The sequence below is a fragment of the Haemaphysalis longicornis genome, unplaced genomic scaffold (genome assembly GCF_048455015.1).
Source record: "Haemaphysalis longicornis isolate Haplotype H1 unplaced genomic scaffold, Haemaphysalis longicornis Haplotype H1 scaffold_1, whole genome shotgun sequence".
Taxonomy (NCBI): Eukaryota; Metazoa; Arthropoda; class Arachnida; order Ixodida; family Ixodidae; genus Haemaphysalis; species Haemaphysalis longicornis.
In genome coordinates this window covers 247725909-247750396 of record NW_027526203.1, presented here as the reverse complement: position 1 = coordinate 247750396, position 24488 = coordinate 247725909, and the positions used below count along the sequence as shown (strand labels likewise).

General features: G+C 46.0%; 1 protein-coding gene across 2 annotated transcripts in view; it reads right to left on the bottom strand.

Annotated features, from left to right (window-relative positions):
* Nucleotides 1-24488, bottom strand: part of LOC144143621 (FK506-binding protein 15-like) — a 204991-nt gene continuing 180503 nt past the window's right edge. The window contains exons 27-29 of one of the 2 annotated variants that reach the window (XM_077675464.1): nt 24212-24285; nt 15149-15288; nt 1-436 (exon numbers count right to left, since the gene is read on the bottom strand). In XM_077675464.1, coding sequence (XP_077531590.1) covers nt 15154-15288; nt 24212-24285 — 209 coding nt within the window. In that variant the 3' untranslated portion in view covers nt 1-436; nt 15149-15153. The remainder of the gene's footprint in view (nt 437-15148; nt 15289-24211; nt 24286-24488) is intronic. The other variant, XM_077675465.1, reaches the window with a different exon arrangement.

Below are 24488 nucleotides of genomic sequence, written 5' to 3'. Positions count from 1 at the left end.
TAAAGAACTGAAAGAAATGGCAAGCTTGCCAGCGCAACGTTTATTCAAAAACATGCTGGTACACTGAAATATGCAGGCTGATATGTACACACCTTAGCCTATACCCACCGCATTGGCTTGTACCAAACAGTTGATGTCTCAAGAAAGCTAAAGTTCACCCAACAGCCATGCCCTATCTTTCTGTAAACAATTGTACGTGTTATATATATATCTTTTCTGTGCTGCCGTGGAACCATGGTATATTGACTTGTGCATTGGCACCCCATGCGCTCTGAAATAACTGCAAAGTAGAAATAAAAAGTTTACAGCTCATCTGTCCCCCTAGAAGTCCGTGGCCTATTGTGGCCCCAGGTGATGCTTGTAATCTTCAGTTCAACCAGTCGTCATCCTCGAATTCGTCGAACAGTGGGGGAGGCGGTGGTTGTGGTTTCCAGGACTGAAAAATACACAGATATGACAGCACAATAAGCTGAACTATAACCTCAACGGCAGGTACTTACTGCCATGTCCTGCAAGATACATTTATTTTGTCACCTTAGGAGCCTAAAAAATAAAATTTTTGGCAACTCGGGGAGGGGGGGGGGGGGCGCACTTTTTAAACAGTTTTGAATGTACATAACACTGAAACAGCCTTTCAATACACTTTTTTCTACCAGAGTATCACAAGGTACGAACTGCATTTCAAAAACCATTTAAAAATTTTTAGGCATTGTGCATAGATAGCGTGGAGTGCTGTTGCAAATATCGAATTGAAAAACTAAGCAATCGTAAGGCATTTTTAGTATCATGTGAATGCCGAAATCATTATTTTTGTAATCATACTCGACTTTATGCACAAGCACAGAGCCACGGCAAAAGTTCCGAAAAACGAGGTGACAGTCGTCGCACCCTACCAGCCCTCCCATTTCAATCCCCAAGGTACATGTTCACTACGATCATAATTTGAGTCATGTTTAGCCACCTCCCTTTTGGCATTAAATTTCACTTTAGGTAGATGAACCATTACTACTAGCATAGGCGTGCGCACAGCACAGGGGGGGCGGCCGCCCCCCTAATCATCTGAAGGGGGGCGCCAAATTGGCCCATATTTTGCCAATGTAACACATTAAAGTAAAAATTTCTGCTCAGAAATATTTTGTATGTATTGCAATTCCATCGCATTGAAATAAAAATTTTATAGCCATCCCTCTTTGCGCTGCGTTCGGACCGCTAGGCCTACAGTGGGAAGAGGTCTGGAGTTGCTGTAAGGGGGGGGGCGCAGCAGTAAGACTTTGCTCCCCCTAATCGAGAACTCTGCGCACGCCTATGACTACTCGCGTGTAATATTAGCCCGTCTCGCTGTAGGACACTGCTTGAACATTTTGCGGCGATGTAGCCTGCGCCGCCACTTCTTCAGTGTCGATCGTCCCATTTCCGCCGCTCGCAAGCTCGCTGTCAAAGGCAGCAATAACTCAGCATTCTATAACACCGCAATGTGTCCGAAATTTCAATTCAGGCCCACACCGCGTCTCACAGTCAAGGCCGAAACATGGCGAATTCGCGGGCACCAGGTCGTTTTTGATGAACTCCTGTCTTTCGAGTCGCGCAACTTCCCGCAACAGATCAAATGACTAAATGTAAATCCAGCCACCCCCATAACCAAAAACACGGTAGGAATCGGGGAAGAGCACTCTGCCTGAACCACGAGCAACTGCTTCGCCCGGCGGCCATGCTTTCTAATCTTCACCACACCAAGATGGCGGCACCCAGTAATGTCGTTCCGGAGATACGGTGCTCCGAAAATTGCCGTTGTTTCATCAACTTGCACAAGTAGTTTGTCGCCTCAGTACACATAAGTATTGTTTCTACAGGTCTTTGCAATGGTTTTTGATATGAAAACTTTAAAAACGCCCAGAATATAACATGTCCAACCCGACATAGTGACTTCCGAAAAAACTATCTCGGGGACAATTTTATGCGGGTTTTTTATTCCATGATCAATCAAACTGCATTACCTTGGGGCGCTGGAAAATTATGCCATCAGTAAGCATTTTTTCCCGCTGCAACTGACGGGAGCGTTAAAATCCTTGGCTCTCAAACTGCTTCAGAGCAGTTTGGCGCAATTTTTGCAATTTTCAAGCTTATGGAGCAGCTTGGCGCATGAAAACAAATTCGTATCAAAACTGCGCAATATGCGCAGCTGTCTCACCCCTGCAATCTATAAAGACAATAGAGTGCACCTTACATGGGAAGGACAGAAATGCGCCCAGCAGGTCAACACCCATCGGGGACAAACAGGGATGCTCTTTGAGCCCAATACTGTTTATGCTATACATGGCAGGGTTAGAAAAGAAGCTGGAAGAAAGTCAAGTAGGGTTCAGCCTAACCCATATGCTGCAAGGCGAAGTGGTACAACAGCGTATCCCGGGAATGTTATACGCAGACGACATTGTTCTTTTCGCTGATAACCAGACTGATATGCAACGGCTAATAAATATTAGCCGCTAGGAAGCCACCGACCTTGGGTTAAATTTTAGCGCAGAAAAATAGGGAATAATGGTTTCCAACGACGCTACCACTGACCCAGTGTCTATCCAGCAAGGCGAATTACCCAGAGTGAAGGAATATAAATATTTGGGAGTGTGGATAAACGAAGGGGATAACTACTTAAGAACTCACGGGGAGCAACTTAAGGTTAAGGGAAAGCGAAACGCAGCTATAATGAAGCATAGAGCTCTGTGGGGGTATAACAAATATGAAGTGCGAGAGGAATGGGGAAAGGAGTAATGGTTCTGGGTCTCACATTTGCGAATGCTGTACTCTGCTTAAAATCAGACGTTCTATCAGGCCTTGAAGTGAACCAGGGAACGGTAGGACGTTTGGCCTTAGGCGCGCATGGGAAAACAACTAACGAAGCAGTACAGGGAGATATGGGCTGGGGGTCGTTTGAAGTTTGGGAAGCACAGACTAAAATATGTTTTGAGATGACGTTGAGAGCAATGGATCAACGAAGGTGGGCAGCTAAGGTTTTTAGGTACCTATAGTTGAAAAGCGTGGACACGCAGTGGTTAAGGAAGACTAGAGGGCTAACAATGAAATACGAAAAGAACAGTGGAGAATCCAAAACAGCCAAGGTAACCAAAAAAGAGGCAAGGCCGATTGAAATGAATAAATGGAGAGAAAAAAATAAAAGCTAAAATGCCGTTAGAGATGTACAGGGCTGAGAAATTGAACATCAGAAAGGAAAATTTCTACAATAATTCCCAAGGCAGTGCTTTGCCTTTTGAGGCTAGAGCAGGTTGCTTGCGAACTAGGAGCTTTGTGGGGAAGTATTCACAAAATGATGAGGTATGCGTGGTCTGCGGCAAAGAAACAAACTATGCAGCACATAGTGTTAGAATGCGAGGGTATCCATCCAAATCTACATGAGCGAAATATTCGGCTTCCAGAAGCCCTAGGATTTAAGGGTAGCATGGAGGAAGTTAACTTCAAGGCTGTCGAGTCGACGAAAAGAGATTAGGATGCCGGTGGACGAAAAGTAGAGAGAGGAATATTGCCTAGGAGACACAGCCTCGTTTGTCTGTGTCAGTTTCGGTTTCAACAAAATGAACACAGAGGCAGCTGCCATGACAGGAGGGCCGTCGTGATGTCCCCATTCCCGTTGCACCACTGCTGGTGTGGATGCGTGTGCAAGCGCTCGCGTGCGTGCTTAGACCGGCTGTGGTCTCCACCATCTCCGCGTGCCCGGGAAGTGTGACGCCAGTCTCAAAACCATTACATGATACACACGCTGGAGCAGTGCGCGCCAACCGCTGCCAGCGTGTTGGCCATGCCATGGGAGTCCTGACGTCCGCAGTTTGGGGCCAGGACGGCCAGGAGGCGTCATGCTGATGCCGATTGCGAAAGGGTACCCGTCCTGATCTTTCTCATGCACGCAAAGATTAAAATAGATTTAAAATATGTTATGCTGAACGGTTACTGTTGAAACTTGCTGGGAGATATCTCCATATACAAAGGAAGCCTTTAACATAGTTACCTCGGCTTTGAAATTTCGTGACAGTACTCCTTTAAATTGCTCCCAATGCTGCAGAATCGCCAAACACTTTGCGAGAAAGTGTGAAATAGTGTCAAATACGAGCCACATCTAGGCATTAAAGGTGGTTTTTTCTACAAAACAAAAATGTTTCAGAGCTACTCTTGTGAGAACACTGTTTCCAATGAACACTTATTAGACTCTGGTAAAATTTAGAGCACGATTCAACAAACACAACAGAAAGACGAAAAACACAAGTGCTTGTGTTTGTCGTCTTTCTGTTATCCTTGTTGAATGGCGCTCTAAATTTTACCTAATATGCACCAACTTGCATAACAGTGTGTTCTTATTAGATAGACTGCTAGCTCAGTAGTTTTAAATTGGGGTTCACAAAGATGCTTGAATCCACGAAGCTTTCATCCTTTTGTAAAATCATTACCTCCACAATTTTTTTTCCTTGCCACATTGATGCAGAAAGTTGCTTTTGCTGCAAAGGTTGACCCATGCTGCTGGGGCATTTTCAGCATTTCCAATCGCGATCATAGTAACTTGGGAAATGGTATGAACTGGGAACAAATCAGCAACGTTCCAGTGTACTGTGGCAACAACTAATCACCCAATCTTGTGTGGTATTGACATGAAGTGCTAAAGCTGCTTACCACTTGAATTTGCCATGTTTTCGAAAGAGCGCAAAGGAAATTTCAAATTCCAGAGAACTGTGATGAAAATTTCACTGCAGTGCATACTGCATACTTGCAGAGCCTAAAACTTAGCACTCAAAAGGGGGAATTCAGTAATCACTATAAAATAAATTTTCTGATTGATACATGTTTAATGGGCCCATAAAAGTGGTGGCTTTCATAGCTCAGAAAGCCGTGAGCCAGTGCAGCAGCCTGGCTGCGAGTGATGACGCATTCCTGGTCCTCATGCCGTGAGCTGGCCAGCCCACACTCCCACTGCTAAGGGGAAGAGGAGGGGAGGGTGTTTGGTGTGTAGGGGCACTCCCAGAATAGGTGGTAGGTGTTGTTTACGACAGATCAAGAGGGGCAGTTGTAGGTGTACGTGGAAGGGGAGACAGTATTGAGGTGTTGTAATGTTTGCTGGTCTGAAGTCGATGCCAAATGCGAGCCGTGTGTGCTGGGGATGGTGAGGAGGAGGGTATTGAAGCCACAGTTTCCAATAATGATACAAGATTTCAGTGTTGGGGGGCATTAGTTTCTATACATTAAAAATCTGACCTCTTGTGCAATTAGCAGATTAACTAGTGCATTGAAAATGCTTCTGAAAATTTGCATAATAAAAAAACCAAAATTTGCATTTCGAGCAATGTGTGAACTTCAACTTGAACTGTTGTGGGGCGCTTCAAACTTGGCTAGCGCAGCTGACTGTAATCGAAACAATGCATGTAATTGTTTTGCCATTTGATTAGAAATGTGCCCCCTGTGGCTTGAAAGTGATCAAATTATCTCGAGCTCAGCAGCATGATGCCTTAGCCTCACAGGGGGGATCAACATGCTGTCAATACAGCATTTAAGCCATCTTTGACTATTGGTGTCAGTACAAGCGAAATACAACCTTTGTTCTTAGGCTTGGCTAAAGAACCTGGTACATCTTAAAGCCATTTCATTGTGCAAAGAGCTATAAGACGCTTTGATGTTTCTAGTGGCTGCACCTTTGTCCGCAAATGTTCACACAAAAGATTATGTTCACAATATGGCTTGTCTTGCTGCACTAGCAAATTACTCCTAAAAGATAACTGATAACCATTTTTGCGCTGTTCTTAATGTGTTCACAATGGCTTCCTGAAGGAGTTTGTAAATATAGAGCTCATTCTTTTGCTCCCTCTTTTATTTATAGTACTATTTTCGTGTGCCCTGCTTTTTCTTACCAGTGTCTTTTAGACACTTCTAAACCCAGCTGTTCACCTCAATGTGAAATCTAGGTACAGAAGTGAAGTTAAACTAATCAGGTTATATGTGCAACATAGAGCCTGATGTTTTTATGTGCTTTTTAGTTCTGAGTTCAACTCTTTCTTTATGAGTCACAGGGCTCATGGTTCAGCAACACTCTTATTGACAATACCTTGGTCACTGACCATGTGATTTCAAGTGTGTGGACGGTAACACTGTGTCCAGTGAATGCCTATAAGAAAGAGTGCACACGCATAAATGTGGGCTAGCCGGTTCAAACTGTGAAACATGGTAAAGTAGCGCGGTATAAAGACGGGACAATAAGAAAAGACCACACAGCACTTGTGCTGGAGCGCTGGAGCGCTAGTACAGCGCTAGTACAGCGCTAGTCCTGTGTGGTCTTTCCTTACTGTCCCGTCTTTACCGCGCTACTTTACCATGTTTCACTATAACAGTGCAGTCACACAATGGCACCTATCACTCCTGAAGGAATTGAGCTGACTTCAAAGCACCGGGCTGAAAGTTTGAGAACCTAGTTTAGTTGGAGCTAACTGTCTTACACTTTAGTTATCTCCAAACCAGACACAGTGTTGACAAGAAGTCACTTTGTAAATTACAACAGCACGACAATGATGCACAGTCAACCCTGTCAGCGGTGGTTTTGGGGCTGGCTAGACCACCCTAGCTCATCAAAATCTAGTGCACCAAGGTGTCAAACACTGACAGGTGCATGTCTTTGCACTAGTCAAGATATGGCATGCATACAAGGCTCTGCAGCCTCCCACAGGAAATTACAAAGCACAGTGAGCAATTTGATTCAACTTCCAACCCCAAAGCTTCATAGCTTTTGCCACCCAAGGTTAGTACAACAAACAATGCAGCAACCACATCATTAGCAGCAGTGCTGGGGGCACAATTAAAAAAACAACATGCACATAACAATTCTCAGTGCCAGCCTGTTGCTTAAGGGTACCAAAATCTATGGGAACTATGTGTGGCAAACAAAACAGCAGCAGCAGCAGTTGAACAAACAATAACGCAAGAAAAAAAAAAGTAAAGTGTCTACAAAATCATGCAAAACGTAGAAGAGCAGTAAAGGCTGGAAATGGAGAAGGACACTCCGTCTAAAGGGGCAAACAGTAGACAGCATTTTAAAAGTTGATGCCCTCTTTGTTGGACTTGGAAACAAAATTCCTATCTCTGAGATACAACTGGGAGAAACTACACAGATAAAGACAGAACCCACAACGAAAGATTATTGTTCACTGGCTTAGAACATAGAACATGCGTAATTTAACCCAGCTGGAAGGAAAAAAAAAAAAAAAAAGAGTGGCCAATTTTGGATCCCCAAAGCTAAATAAAACTTGCATACCCGAAACCAACACTTTTGATATATAGACGCATTTTTTTCTGTAATCTCGGCCACGGTGCGGCTCCTTTCTCAGTGTAATGATAGGACACTGATGACACGCAACAACTAAGTTAATATAGCAAGCTGCCTAACTGTCATGTGGGCACACAACAACACCACAGCTAAACTAGCAGTGAGTGCTCAAGAAAAGTACAACTGATTTAGGTGTTGACTCTAAGCAGCAAATGTAGTCATACATCAGGCTCTATCTCATTGGTGAAACTTGGCAGGGTGGAATATGCCGGCATTCGAGAGGCCCTTGGCTAAACTGAACTCTCCTGCCCCTGTGATCTTCACGGCATGAAACTACTGCTTTTTCAGCACTAACAAACAGATGTTCAACCTTTTCATTAAGAGTGAAATGGCAACTTCGAGACGCTTTCAGCCATTTTTTACGATTGCTTCCAATTTTTGCAGCTTCTACCATGCTGAAATTAGACCCTCAAGCATGGTTTAGTTTTTAAATGCTCCTTTTCCCTTTGCAAAATTCATGAAAATTACGACACTATTAGGCATATTCTTTATAAAATTTGCCACAATGAAGAGCTGCTGGACAACGAAGAATTTATCTCGTGACATAAAATGTGAAGATAGAAACCTTGTCACAGCGAATAGTTCTACGTGTGTACCCTTCCACAAATACGTAACAGATAGGGTAATGATCATCCCCTGCTGACAGACGAAACTTGTATGATTCGTGTTACAGTGCTGCTTGCACAATCACCACTTCGTGTACAATACTGCGCCCCTATGTCAGTGATGAGCTGCCTATTTCATTCTGAAAAGCCTGCAATGACCACATACAATTTAGCAAACGTGCATTCTCTAAAGCAAGACGTGCACGATTACTTAGCTTTGTTTCCAAAATGTCTAGCTGCAGTAGTGTCGATGCTGTTCAATCTGAGCAGTTGGGGGGGAGGGGGGGGGGGGTGGGGGGGGCAGTTACCATTATTATATATGGTTGGAGTGGCAATGAATGTGCAACCAATGCAGGTTACTAAGCACATTTTTTTTAACCCTCACTGCCAGACTGCCATCTCGAATTAGGATCTCAATAACCAATGAAATGCCCACACTTATATTGGTGGAAATATTTTCTAGTCTATAAGTGGTGTGCTTGTTTTGTGCTTAATAGTGGTTTTAACAGCAGAACTGCTGTCACTGATCAAGTGAAAAAAATAAAAAATAAAATAAAATAAAATGCTGATGTTTCGGAACCTGTGTGGGTTCCGGGGTAGTCATCATTGCAAGTAGACGGCAGGCAAGTTACATACCATCATTCCTGGTGATAGTATTGGACGTAGCTTAAAGGAGCCATGAAGACAAAATACAAGTTGGGTTTATTAGAAAGACTGCTCAGTTCCGATAACAATGATACCAATATCATCGCAATCTTCGAACAACTAACGGAGATATTAAACAAAACGTGTGAAGCAGTCGCGACCCCTTAGCCAATTTCCCGCAACTTTTCTATGACGTCACGGACCCTTGTTTGTGCGATTGGCAGCCGCCTAACTGACCTGTCGCGACGACACATGACTGGACGTCTGTAATGGGGCCTCTAGTTCCATTTGACCGCATCACTTGAATGCTAACGTGCAGTTAATGCACTGAAAATTATATTTTGTTGTTGGCCCGTATGACGTCATTCTTGCTCATAACACGTCACTGTGGCGCAAAATTTGAAAGTTTTTAAATATTTCTTGCTTTTTTTTGGTTAAAAAACATTTTTGTGGCTCTAATGGAACTGAGTGAGATACTGAATCCTAGTTCTTTCAAATTAAACGACGTTGTATTTTCTCTTCATGGCTCCTTTAAAGGGGCCATAAAGACAAAATACACAAGTTTGTTTTATTCGAAAGATTTAGTGTTTTATAGTGCCCTCAGCGCCTGTTCGGCAGCAAACAATGCTTTATTCAGAGAAATTAAACATTTTAAGCCAAAATTTCAGTTCTCCCACTGAAACGTGTGTTTTCGTGACATCGACAATGACGTATCCAGAGCAGGGCCTTAACACTAAAGATAGCCTGCTGACCAGGGCTGCCACCATCTCACAGACGGCCGTTTGGTGATCTTGTTTATCGCCCACTTTCATAGATGGCACTGCAATACCGCTGAAGTGCCTTGGGCTGCCATGGCCGAGTGGCTGTGGAGGCCATACAGGGTGACTTGGGATGGTCAACGTTTGAGGCTCGCGAGGCCACCAGCAAGATTGCATTCAAAGAGCGACTCCGAGTCATGAACGACGAACGCTGGGCGCGGCGATTGTTCCGCTACATGGCATTCAAGGGTGTACGCACACAGTGGTGCAACCGCCTCTACAACCTCCATTGAATATTCGGCTTCACTACCAACCCGATCGAGATGGGCCCGCCGCACAAGATCACGGAGAAGGTGCGCTCCAGGGTGAAAGAAAAGGAACGCGCTCACTGGCAGACCGCAATGCACCAAAAGTCTACCCTGGAACTATACCGCAACCACAGGCAAGATATACGCCTCGAGCTTCCCGATCGCTGCGCCGCCTGCCGCCGCTTCTCCACGGCGTTGATGGGATTTGCGCTGTGTGGCTGATAGGGGCTCGTGCAGTGTTTGGGCTCTGTTTCGCTTCTTTTCGCCTTTCCGCGCCCTAAAACAAACTTGTTATGGTGACGTCTATAGGCAAAGAGTACGTTATGTCACTTAAAAAGCAGCTGCGTCTTCGTAGAGTACGCGATCGCCTCCAAGATCTACCTGGGGACGCGGTTCTGCGCGCTTCGTCGCCGCTCTTCCGTGCGTCGGCGGCGGCAGCAACATATCACCTCCAAAACATCAGGCACAAATGGATTCTACTTTCGCCTCGTTTAGACCTGATGCTGGCACAATGAGAGGTTGGCTTCATTTTGCAGCGTGGACAACGAATGCGGCTTCGTTTAGAATATATACGTCGCAGAAAAATATGTTTCGGGGATGTGATTACCCATTCTTGGACAATAACTTATGCCTTTTATAAGAATATAAACCATGCGAAAATGTTAAGTATATTCCAAGCCTGTGCGTCGTTAAATATGTGCCCACACACGCAATATAGCAAGAACCAAGGCATAAAACCATGGAAAAATAAATGCTGTGAAAGTGCGGAATTCAGAAACATACCGTAAAATCCCGAGAGATAGCCCACCTAAGATGGAGAGCAAATCAAGTGAAAATGTTACATGGGCTAACTGTCGGTGTGCAGTAAAAAAAAGTTGAGAAATATATCGCAGCCAACCAACGAACGCGCGTTTATTAGCACTGTATTCATTCGTCGTCAAAACCGTCGAACGAACAGTCGCTTTCACTGTCAAACAAAAGGTCAACCACCTCCTCACGCACGGAGTTCGACGTGGTTGGCAGGGCAGCAGAAAAAGGGATCGCCGAAGCGAGCCGCTCATGAAGCCCTCCGCCTTCTGATCCATCGAGGGCTGTTGATATACCGCACCGTTTCAAGGAGCGGGCAGCAACTTCCTCGCTCACGGCCGCTCACGGCCGCCCAAGCTTTAGTTTCCGTGGGCGTCATCCCCGGCTGAGATGATGCTATTGGAAGGGGTGGGTTATCTCTCGGTGTTTTTGAAAAAATGGAAAATCGTGCCAAAAACAGGATTCGGTTATCTTTCGGGGGTGGGGCATCTCTCGGGATTTTACGATAATAGCTCTAACGGAAATTAAAAAAAAAAAAAAAAACTTGCTAAATACGCATGTTCGTCGAAACTTAAGCCAGGTAGGGTTCACTAGACGCGAAATGCACTGGTATTTCGCGAGACATCGGCGGGGGGGGGGGGGGGGGGGCAGGGGAGGGGGACGCTGTGTACAAATGCGGAGCGGAATCCAGTAATGAACGTTTTAGTAATCCCACACACAAATCTCGCGTTCACTTTCCTTTCGTTTTTCTACTTCAACAAAGAGCTGATCGTACGGCGCACGCATTTTTGGAAGTATACAGGGTAGGCTGTTCAACAAGCGATGAAAGGTGTCGTTGGAATTCCAACGACCAATGTGATAAGGCCCTCTGATTTCAGTTTCTGCTTCATTCTGCAGGCTTCCTGTGCCATATGACGATATTTTGAAGAAGCATTTAGTCGCGGACACGGATTATATTCTAAGCCCGTCTCCGCGCTGCTCGCAGAGGATATATGTAGCAGATGAATGTTTGAGGGCGCTCACTTCACGACAAGACGACTCTGTCGTGTGCTGATCCCCGAGTATAATTATGCATTGTCCATCGTACTTTTGTTGAATATTCCCAAAATTAACACAGACTAGCTTGTAAATGGTGGTGATCAATATCTGAGGTATGAGTGCTCCGCTGATTATGTAAGTGCACAAAACCGATTTAAATCGTAGTGTATAGCCGTAGCATGAACACCTAAGAAACCGGTGGTTACGGAGACACAGGTAGTAAATTCAGGTCAGTGTAACTACAATCGCCTCCATCATACGCCCGTTCCGCGACGCTGGCCTGTGACACACACCTGGCGCTATACAGACCGAATACACCACACTTGGATCGCGTCAGAAACATTTACACTGTCGTAAACATACCCCATTTGCGAACAGAGTGACTGCTCCACATAAACATGGATTTCAAACACCCGCAAACGGTAAATCTCAGTCGTGAAGGGGCCGCAAAAGCAGCGGCGGCACTGGGGAGCGGGGCGCGGACTCCCGCGGCTGGTTTCAAAACGGGCCGCTAGGGGGATTTCAGTGGTGCCCCTACAGGCCGCGCTCGAGGCGTATAGGCCGGATGCGTGTCTACGACAACAGCAGCGGCAGCACACTCCTCTTCGAGGCCCGTGCGGGGGCACTGCGCATGCTGCTGTACTGCTGGCACTACGACAGCACACCAGAGGTTCAAGCAGCAAAGTGCAGGGCATGCGGCGACCACGAGGAAAGCATGGAGCACCTGGTGCTGCACTGCCACAAGCTGCGCCCACCCGCCAGAGTCAACGCCACTATACAACAGGCGCTAGGGTTCGAGGACGGCGTCGACAATGTTATGGACGTTGTGGGGACCCTTGTTTCCTTACGCCTCGCCTGCACATGTTTCCGCGAGCTGGGTGCCGCCATTTTCGGTAGTCCGTGTCCTCTTCATGACCCCGCGCGATGCGCCGAACCGGCTCGTCGCGAACGTGTGCGGAGGGCGAGGGGAAGGAGGACTGGTTCGTCGCTTTCTCCCTAGCCACCCTCTCCTCGAGCGCCGGGGGAGACCTCCTCTCCCCCCGAGCCGACGTGCGGGACGCGCGAATGTTCCGCGGGGACTCAGCCGAGAGATTCGGCCCTGATCGGTCGCCTCGGGCCGTGATGACGGATATCGAGGTCTGAGCCCAGTGGCTTGAGCGAGCGACAGGAGCCACTGTCTCCCCGCGAGCGATAGTCGTGTTGTCTGGTGTATGCACTGTATCTGCCAGGCAATAAAGCCTCACTTTGGATTGCCGGAGCCTGTCTACCGCATGTGAGTACTCGAACCCGTGCGTGAGTCTTCGGATTCCACAGGGCTAGTGTACGGCGCGTAGCGTTCTCTAGCAAAGCTAGCCGGGGTCCTCTGCTATCCCGTACGTTAGCCCACAACGTACACACGACGAAAGAGCGACTGCAACTCTGGCAGCGATCGGTTCGGCTGGGTGCGGCTGTGGTGACGGTGCAGTGAACGCACGAGTGAACTGCAGTGAATGGTGACAGTGCAGTGGACATACATACGCATGCAGTGTACCATATGCACAAGACTGCAGGAAAACTGCTACCTTTAGTTTTCTCGCTGGTGGGGACGGTGCAATGACTTTAGGCATTCAGCCGTTTTTTTTCCTTTTGATATGTGTTTTGTTAACTTTTTCACCTGGCTTGGACATTTCGGTGTCCGCCCGATACAAAGGGTTTCTGGCCACAACGATCATCATCATCATCATCATCAGTGCCAGTGTTGGCACTTTGCTTCTGGCTGAACTTTTATACCTGCCATATTTTTATTACGGTTCACACTAATTATTTCCTAAAACGTAAGCTATGACTCGAAAAACATGGTTATGTAAGTGACGTGCCGCTTATGTCAGTTGGTCAGTGTTGTGTCAGACAAGTCCAACGTGTAGAGCGGCTGTGTTAGGCAGTGTCAGCCGGCGAAGTGCTGCACTAACTGTTTCAGTGTTTAGGTGTTCGTCTGCAACTTTCATTGTTCATTCCACAATTATTACTGCTATAAAAAGAATGCACCTTAAATTTAAGCATAAATACCTTGTTCGGCAAGCTTATAAAAGCCCTGCCTAATTTGCATTTGCCGGCCTCAGCCAATTGCACAGCTGGGCATATGACATCATAGGTTCTGTTGCAGAAAATGAGCTAGTGGGTTGCATGGCCATTCCCTCTTTTCCTAATTATATAGCTTATTTGAGTGAAGTTTATGTTAAAAGTGGTGTTAGTATGCTTATAACGAGGCAATCTTTCGAATGAACCAAACTTGTGTTTTGTCTGCATGGCCCCTTTAAATTATAAGGGATATGAAAAGAACTTGAGTTGACAAGTTCATGGGTATTGCTATTATCTAATGGTGCTATCCCAACTGATCCAGTGATTATGCTGGCAGGCACGCTCCACTACTAGCACTTTCGCAGCTCAATTTTCTTTACCACTATTACACTGGTGTTCTTCAAGTCTTCTATGAAATTTTTACATCTCATCAATATAGATACAAATGCAGTCTGCACAGGGAATCCTGTAAATGATCTCCAGAAACTTTACATTTTCCAACGTATCATTAACATACTTGCTTGAAGGAACATGTGCTACACGCAAATCATATTTTGAAAACAAAAGGCATACTAGCTTGCTGGCTCCTTGTACATAAGAAACGGCAGTGTACATGGAGAATATTTTTTCTCACAATGCTGACGGAGGACTTGTTTTTATATTCTCGCCATAAAATTATCCTGGTAAGCACTTGTCAACAACTTATAGTACACAGTCTTCCTTTTTTTTTTCCAGTTTTTGCTGATCAAGGCATATGCACAAGGCTCAAGCTGGAAGGGGATTAATGTCTGCTATGCACTTCCTGCACAGATTGAAGGAGAGGCTGCCCCTTAAACGACAAATCTAAATGTTAAAAAAAAAGAAAAGAGAAGAAGGCACTCTGCATTTGCTACCTGTAAACTATGCAATTGCACATTTAAAACTGAAACAAAAAAAAAAAGGGGGGGGGGGGGGGGGGGGGGCTTGAAAAGGAAACAATGCAGCGGAGTATGCCTGCCAACACAAAAACATTTTAAATTTTTTTCGAATCACTAATAATTTAGCCTATGGCTAATGCTATTAACACAACTGGCAGTAAATTAATTGCCTGCAATCCACTTGTGATGGATACAACATATCTTCCCCACAAATTGATGTTGGCCCTGGTCCGTGTCATTGTGAACAGGAACCTGCACGTGCTCCAAAACATGAACATCTCTTCACTCGGCCACTTTGTCAGTGGCAGCAATTTGCCTGTTCAAACTACGACTCTTCACCCCATGAAGCTTCGTCGAACACTCCACAACATTAACTAAAGTGGTGCAGAAAATGCCAGTTTCTCCTGAGGTCCTTACCGCCACCCAAAGCGTCATTTTCAATCTACCTTTGCTCACTGACAACTAGGCACTGATCTAACCCCTTGCCTGGAAAGCTGGGCCGAGCGACGTTTGCGAACACAAAACAAATAATAAGCAGTGGAACAGAAAAAAGGACTCTCTGTACCATGAGGGGCAGGGGCTGGAGGGCACGAAGAGCAGACATAGGCACAGGCGGTTTATCGCTCCGAGAGCTGCGTGTCCTTACCTCGCTTAGCCGTACAAGCCGTACCTCACAGCCAGCAGGCTTACAAAGAGGCCAGCCAGACTAAGCAAGGTCATCCACACAGGAGGTATGTTCTGCCCGTACGCACGACTAGCCTGCTGCAGTGACCAAAGAAAGGACTCCTACACACAAAAACATCCGACATTCAATGCCCACGCTTCCTCCCGCAAAACTCGGCGGGGAAAAAGTAAGAAAGAAAGAAAGAAAGAAAAAAAAACAAACAAACAAAAACAAAGAACCAATTAGGCCACTGGTAATGCTCCTCCTAGAGTTTATGAGCAAGGTTTGGCATTCTTTTGAATGCTGAAAGAAGCGAGGACATCATGCACACATTGCTCGGTGGTTGTACGCAGGATGCTAGCGGAAAGTCACTCGACTAGGCTAGCTGGGCTCAAAAAGCTGCACTGAGTGGACATAGACAGAATTAACCCCTTAGCGGTCCATAACGAGCTTAGCTTATAGCAAGGTACGGTATGCGTCATTTACAAGCCTCTGAAAAGAACGACTCATTACGAATTATTGAGATATGTCTACCGAATTCGGATTTCCCAATTCCCCATTTTTTAAAAGTTTATTCTGAGAATTTCATCAGATATGACTGACTTGTTACAAAATGTAGGGCAGTAGCTCATGCACTGACTGCATTGTCAGTCTACTGTTGCACCTAGTTTTCAAAGGACGTCAATTGAAAGGTATGAATGTTTCTTAAGAATATGTGTAAGAAGACATAAGTATGTTGCGGTTTCATTTAATGGTCAAATGTGTGAGCTTACGATGGTAGTTACTGCAGCCATGGCTTTACTTGGGAACGTCATTTAGATTACCCAACACACCAATAACAGGACTAACATAAACCTCCACCAATCTTTTAAAGGTCGCAATATAAAGGAGGTGTATTCAGGACTTCACGCCAGATAACTGAGCTTTGAAAAGGAACAATTGTTAGCTTTACCAGCATGTCTACTAGGACTGAGCAATGTAAAAGAATGCCCTCACTGCTAGCAGTATTAGCATAAAATTGGGGGCCTAAATACTTAAGCAAGTGATCATCTTAAAAACACACCGCCCATCTATAATAAAATTCAACCTGTGATAACTATAACTAGTACAGTGTGCTTCACGCTTATCTAGGGCAAGCGAGCACATTGCTTCGGAGCATGCTGGCGACACCTGCTGATAGCTACTGGGTTGGAGGTAGCTTGCCGGTGAATGTGTGCAGATCTCCGACAGGGTCAGGCTGGTTGTCGTTTAGCATGGGCCACTGAAATTTGCAGATGCACAAAATTCGCACAACAGGTTTGACCGAAAGCGCTGCAGTGCATTCTTGTTGCGTGCTTTTCGTTTACTATGCATGAGATTCAGAAAATTAGCACAGCTCATTTTCTGCGATTACGCAACTGCCTGAAGTGTATGGCACTGCGCCAGATGACACGTCTATCTGGCCTGTCACCGCTCACGGCTGGCACTGTGGAATACAAGCGCCCCTCGTGGGTGGTGGCCCCGGCAAATTATAGTGGCCTGTGCGAAACGACAACTGGCCTGACCCTGTTCGAGATCCGCACACGCGCAATGGCAAGCTACCTCCAACCCAGCAGCTATCAGCAGATGTCACCAACATACTCCGAAGCCACGGGCTCGCTTGCCCTAGGCAAGCCTGACGCGCGCACTGTACAACTGAAATTGAAAAATTGAATGGGATAACTTGTGGGGAGCGCCTTGGCGCACCTTCTAGCCTAGAGGGTGTTGCCCGGAGCCCCTCGCCAGGAGCTCTCTCCTCGGGCGCTCTCCGCCGCCGGTCACCCACCGGCCACGCATGGCCTCCAAGATTCCCCCGCGGACACTTTGCTGCCGCGGGACCTGGGGACGTCGGGCCCCGAGAGATGGCGCGAGTGGACGGGTAGGAACGGGCGGTGGTGCTGAAGAACCGCGCGCGGAAACTGGGACTCTGGAGGCAGAGTGTTTTGGTGTGTGCGTGTGTATGCCCGGACGGGCGACAGCGTGGAGGATGTAAGTAAAGAGTTCTTTCACGCAACCGCAGTGTGCCTCATTCCTGGGCATGCCGTAGAGAGCAGGCCCACAAACTATAACCAGTAATAGACAAAAACCTTACCCTATTCAGTGTCAATTTCTAGACCAAACAAAAAAACGAGGTTTCATATCCTTATGCCTACTTGAGAAAAAAATGGCTCTATAAAAAAAATCAAAAATCAAAACAAAGCCCCCAGTGAAAAAATTTGGGTCTGCATTTAATGCAATTGCAAACGAAGAACTCCACTGCTTGGCCAACTTTGTGCGAATTGCAAAGGCAATCCTGAAGGCTGCAATGCAGGCATGTCAAGACACGAATGGATACTGAGGTCACAGTAAAGGGGGAACGTCAGAGGATGCAGTGTACATTCGTCACCAAAATTTGTAATTTTTTCAGCTGCACAAAAAGAATGCACCCCTAATTTCTGATTACAACAGTGCAGCGATATGTTGCCATTTAAGCAATTCCAGCTAGCTGTGGCCCAAAGTGTTATATAATTGCCTTTGATATTTCCTACTTAAAACTTAGAACCTCCGAACGAAGATGTTGAAGCCTCTGATGGAGATATAGGTATGTCTGCACGTAGGAACACTTCTCACGTATCAGAAGACAATGCCTGATCTTTAATAGGATGCTTTAAAGCACAGCAAAGCTCACACTGAACTTGCCCACACAATGCAAGTAAGGCCCAAGATGGAGAGCTCTTCCAAGTGAAGCCAAGCAAGCTGTAAACCTCTGCAGAAATTTATTAACAAAATGTAAAAATGTACAAGCAGCCTAATTCAGCAGGGCAGCTACTCAATGGCATGAATTAATAGTCCATTCTACATAGTAAGGGACTTTCCACCTCCGGCATTCTTGCACTTCCAACATAATGTGGCTCTGACAACACATGGCAGCCACATTTGAGAAACTGGAAAACACATTTTTCTTATTTTACTGCTCCCAATGGGAAAAGAACCAACCAATATTTTTACTTTTAACCTTGCATCCAGCCCAGCGACGTACCCAGAGGGGGGCCCGGGGGGCCCGCCCCCCCCAACTATTGTCTCAACTTTTTGTCTCAACTATTGTCTCAACTATTGTCTCAACTATTGCCTCAACTATTGTCTCAACGAATTGTCTCAACTATTTATCTGCCACATTTTTTAGGGGAAAGTTGCCGGGATTTTCTTGGCAGTGCAGTTTTATCTGGTTTGTGGATTAGGTTCATTTCGAAAAAATGAACCTCATTTGGTGGTCAACGAAGGATTTAAAAAAAAAAAAAAAAGGGCGAGGTTTGTTTGCTTCATTTACACGGAAGCCAGTACCGCTGCACACTGGCTTCGTGCTCTGTTGCCGGCCTGCCACTTGCAATGTGCTGCACCTTCTTTACCCTGTCCATCTGCAATCGGTGCTTCCGTTTTCTTGGCAGACAGCAGTAATTTATCGCTTGTTTCGCCAGGGTGGCGGTTTCAGCGGCTCGGGTCGCATATGCTTTGGTGGGGAAGAAAATTTTTGTCATTAAACATTCAACAAATCTCTCCCTCCTAGCGCGCCGTGGTGTCGGCAGATACTGTCGCCCATGCCTGGTGTTTGTGGCTCAACCGTTTCCTTCCCTGAGCCGAACTCACAGCGTGTTTTTCACTAGTTTTCGTGGAAATGCTGCTTCTGCGTTTGTCGGTAAGAAGTCTGCTAACCGCAGAGAAACCCGCTGTAGGGTTTCTCTACACAATGCCTTCCAGCGTCCGGCTCACACACGTGTGCAGCGTCCGCCAAACAAGCCAAGGCGACACAAGGGCTTGGAACCGGATGGCGACGAGCAGAGTGGCGCGAGGGGATGCTTGACCCCATCGCCCGGCGCATCTAACATTACGCCCGCTTAGGGAAAGGTACCGTGGGAGTACAAAAGCCCTGTTCCACAGTCGGCACGTCTGTCTGGACAAGAAGGGTTGCTCAAAAAGGAAGCGCAAGAACGGCCCGACGATGGCAGGGTGACAAAGGGAAGACGCGCATCGCAGTTGTTCGGCAGCAAGAGACACCAGCGGCACTCCTTTGGACAACTAAAGGCAGTGACAGCGGCACTGTTGATTGACAGCCATTGTGGTTAATGTCTGCTATGCACAATGGCGGTGTAGTGATGCCAGCACCGGTGGACCCCGTCGGGGCGATGACCCTCCTCCCTTCTCGTCGCTTTGCCGTGCCCCCCCGAGCCGACGACGGAGTGGCAGCCCTTTGGGATGGCCTTGACGGCGACCTTCTACGCGGCTTTTGGGAAGACTTTCATTTCCTCCCGACCTTTGGGGGCGGCGGACAGGGGGGAGCGGGGGTCAAAATCCTAATTGGTACGTGTGTTGCTGTGCGGGGGCGGCTTCGCTTCCGACTGCATGCGCAATTTTGCTGAGTTAGTCCGGAGCTGCGGCCAAGAGCGGTCGCATTAAGACTTGCTCCCGTGGCAGTTTCAGGGTGCCAGAGCCCCACGAATTTCTCGCTAACCGCGCGGCGGTTTGGCCCCCTTTTTGGTCCCCGAGCCCCCATCAAGGATCGTGCTGCGATACCCTTTTTGTGTGCTGCGGCACCTTTTAATTGTAATCCAGTTTTCATTGTCTTGTGTTATCTTATGTTCATGCTCCGTCGCCTCTTGTGAATTAGTGTAAATAGAAATGTATACCATGTACACGCATGTGTGTACGCACTTCTTTCTCTTCTTTCTTTGTTTCTGTCTTTTCTCCAACACCCTTCTTCCCCCCCTATTAGGCCAAAGAGCCATTCCACAATAAAGACTTTTCATTCAGACTTTCCCTTCATCACCTACTTGCCTCGTCTCGTCATCGGGTTCTTCACCATCCTCCACGACGACACCACCCACTTCAACAACGAACCAAACTTTACTGGCAGGTTTACGGACCCCGAGCTGCATTCCTATGAATAGGCCTCGAGAACATCGGGCTTGAGCTGAGCGGGGAAGGGCACGGAGTCAAGGTGGCCAATGGTCAACATGAGAGAGACGGGTGTGCAGCGGGTGATCAGTGAAAATGAATCCGGGCCGGACATCTCGATGGACACCAACCAGACTTTTGGCCAAGAGAAATTTCGGCTTCAAAATTGGACTGCGAACTGTGTCTTTGTATTAGAGAGGTTATACAACCCCGGTTACATATGATGAAAATACGAGGTGCATTAAACATAGCTTAGTCTCGCGATGTCGGAGTATCGTCAAGGTGTCGGCGCATAGCAACTAGTTTACTTCACCAACGGGCCGAACGAGAAGGACAGAGTTGAAGCTCATTCTCGCCTTGCAGGACAAGCCACGCTGCGACGCCGAGGAAGCGACAAGGCGCATCCCTGGAAATAACAAGGTTCTTTACAAAACTCCCATTAGTAAGCACTGACGCGATGGCGCTTGCCACCGTTTTTTTATCTACATTTGCTGCAGTCTAGTGTGTCTCGATACTGCAATTTCTGAGGCCTTAATCATTGGCGCTTCGAATGGCAGACCGTTAAACGTCAAACTCTGAGGGTGTTTAGGGTAATAACACACGGAATTAGGCGTACAACATCTCCGGTTTACCTAGCATTTTGTTTCCTTCCTTCATAACTAGTATCCACAGGTTTTGTTTGAAGAAAAATATGGAAGCGCAAGAGGTTTGCCATGGAGATCTGAACTCTCGAGTGCCTACATGCACTTCCGTTTCTGTCGACTTTGTTTGAGTATAACGTGTGGGGTGCTCCTGAAATATGCCTTAACATTAGCTAAGGGAATGTATAGTTACTGTGCAGTACGTGTATTTATTCCTGTAAATATTTTAATTACTGTCGTTCTTTTTTTTTTACTTTTGCAAACTTCGCGTAGGGATTTTTAACATGCGCAGAAATCTCGAACATACGGGTGTTTTCGCTTTTTGCCTCTATCACAAGGGCAGATACACTTAGTTTCATTTCTCTATGCAGATTTACGCACCTTTATGGTAAACGCTGGACGTTCATCGCGTTTGTACTAGTAATGGCGGGTACCCTCGCCATCTCCCCTAATTTGCATAGAAAAGTTACCTTGGGTTGGCCCCCCCCCCGAAAAAAAATCCTGGGTACATGCCTGATTAAGACTCACATATGCTGGAGGCCTGGGACCCAGCTAACAAACTTCATGCTACTGTCACTAAACGAAGTCCTGCAAATTTATGTGCGTTTAATTTTTCACAGTCAAACTCAATATGCCAAAGAGCACCAAGAGGATATTTTTGGTCACTCAATGTTGTGTTTGTGTCTAATATATGAATGGCATGAATGTGATGTGCTTATATGCGTAAATATATAGATGTGTAGGACCATTAAAGTGTTAAAACAGTCACAACGAGAGTGCTATGATGATGGTCATAAATGTGAAGGATGCCAGGACCTCAAAACATGCCACTTGCCCTAGCAAAGGCAGTGAGGGTCTCGATATATGTGAGGGAACCCAAAGTACTGTCCTTATTTCAGAGCCTGGCGTTACATGAGGTGTATAACAAGTCCTAAAAATTCAATGCCTAAGGGTAAGTTAAAAGACGTTGACTTCTAATTCTTCTAATTACGGCTTTGTCAGCTAAAAACAATGACAGATGCAGGCGTATTTTGTATCTGTAAAGTGTAGCATGACCAATGTGCAATCAGGATATCAGGACTTCTGTGGTTCGGTTTCGTTTTCCTCTAATGGTCCTTGAAAATTTCAATGAACATCAGTTTCAACTACTACTGAAACAGCTCTGGCAGGGGTATAGAGGTGCAGTACACCATAATACATGCGCAGCTCTGCCCTTTTTCATGTGCTACTAAAAGAATGTGGTTCAAACAAATCAATGACAGAGCTTTAGTGTAGATTAAATGAAATTGGACTACATTGTTATGTTTTCTGGTTAAGGAAATGAACCACTAAGGGGTTATAAGTGCACACACAAACACAAAGGTTTACTTTTGCTCAAAAGCCACAAGAGAGAACTAGGAGGAGTTGAAAAAAAATGTAGCAGAAAGGAATGGTGAAATAAATGTGGCAAAGTTCAAATCTCCCATGAAACCAGCCAAAAAAAAAAAAAAACATGACAGGCAGCGTACAAGCAGTTTTCTTACAGCTCTAAAAGAGGGGAAAAAAAAAAAAATCCTGAACAGGAAAGAGTTTGCTCAAATGCTGCTGTTGGCATAGCATTTGCCACTCGGTAGATGCTTTAGCTTTCACACTGCAGTTCACCAGGTTTGTTTAGGCACTGGTCTGTGTCACTGTTTGAGCCCTTAATCCCCAGCGAGTACCGCACCTATTCAGGTTTCGGAAAGACCTTGTTCCCTACCCCCCGGAAAACTTTGCTTGAACAAACATGAACAGACTGAATGTGGTGAGAGAGCTTAATAAATGAATGTCAGCAAGTCTGATACCTCAGAAAATGAGAGAAAAAAGAACTTGGCTAGCCTGTCGTGTGGTGCAATCGCCGCCTTCTTTCCCCCAAGTACCAGTGACTGAAGTTTGAGACAAGGAAAATGCATGTGCTGCAACTAGTTGAGAGTTACCGTTCAGAAACAAGTGACTCTAGACTTCTAGTAATTCGCAGTGGGAGCATGCACATCTTGTGCAAATGTCACTTTCAACTACTAGAGGCACTTGTAGCAAGGTTGTGTAAGTTGCATTCTGTGAAAATGCTTTGGGCTGTGTAAGTGCTTCGCACAGTTACTTGCCCCACAAACTAAAAATAAAATGCTTACAGTACCTAGGCTTGTTCGAATTTAAATCTCACCCCAACACCTCACTTTAGGGCCACATTTGCACAAAATCATACTCCTACGACAGCATTTTTCTCAGTCACCCACAAAAACAAGAGGCTGGAGTTTAGGCTGGTACGTGCTAACAAGCCCTCGTTCACTGTCCTCTTGCAGCCCATTCAGCGTTGCCTCCCAGCAGCTAGGATATTTGGCGTAGCCTACCATCTGCTAGTGCAGCGGGGACAGTTTTCTTCTTTTTGGCCTTGGTAGCCCATCAACACTGCACTAGCAGGCAGTAGGCTAAACTTTGCGCAACATTTTCATTCCATAAATTATGCAGCCACCACGACCCACTCTGGCTGAGCTCTGTAATCAAACTTGAGTCTTGTAACTTAGTAGGAATCTGGTGCAAGTTATTCGGTTCATAATCTTAAACTTAACTCCAACAACGAAAAAAAAAAGTGATGAAGGATGGGTAAAATTTCTAGACAGCTTCTTTAACTTGTAACCCTGCACAACTGCTACTATCGAATATTTCTATATTCCTACCATAGGATTTTTCTGTTATGTTTATAGTATAAAACTGCTTGGGTGCTCGAAAAATAAATCAGTTGGAAGTCAGCGCCTGCCTGTGTGTCCTGTGTGTCTGCATGTCTAATCTTTTGCCCCCCCCCCCCCCCCCCCCCCTTTTTGCGCTGTTAAAATTTGTTTCAGGATGAGTCTCGTAAATAATTTCCCTGCTTTAAATATTACCCCCCCCCCCCCCCCCCCCCCCCTTTTACTCAAAGGGTGAATTGAACTGAATTCACATTGCCCCTGGAGTGAGGGGGAAAGGTTTTGCAAGACGCTCAGTGTTTGTTCAAGCAAAGTTTCATAAGATGAACACATGGCAAGTCAGTGGGTAGGTGCTCAACATAATAAATGTCTGCCCACTTCCCGAGACTGAATGTGACCAGGGGCATGACCGCAACACTTTTGATGTGAAGGACCCAAGAAAGTTTTCCTTTCATGCCGTGAAATCACAAGGCACACACTGCTGCATGCGTTCCAAATTGAAATCCTCAATGTGCGGCATTTGTTTCTTTGTTAGGAAAGCACAAGCCACCCGATTTCCAGGGTTGGGATAGTAAAATTGAGGTGCACAAAGACACAACACTGTTACACGTGTCCTAGATTTCTGGCACTGTAAATGTTGCCTTCCCTACAAAGCCCAAAAACAAGCTGAACTAAGTGGCCATCACCATTCCAATGCATGCAAGCATCTCAACTGGTGGTTAGGTCAAAGGCGAGAGAACAGACAAGCGTCTCATTACCCAGTCCTCGGTGTCAACCTTCTTGTTTTCGGCTCGAGGAGCAGGACTGTTCTTATCCTGAGGTGGTACATTTGCTGCAAAAAGAAAAAAAAACACACACACACACACACACATACAGAAGCTAGTAACTCACATACGCTCCACGAATTAAGAAAGACAAGTCTGGTTGACTTTCAGTTTTGAACCAGTTGGTAAGAGCATATGTTCATAACGAAGAAAGGATCCAAGTTCACTGCACATGGGGGACAGAGGTGTTTTTTCCCCAAATATTTTAACG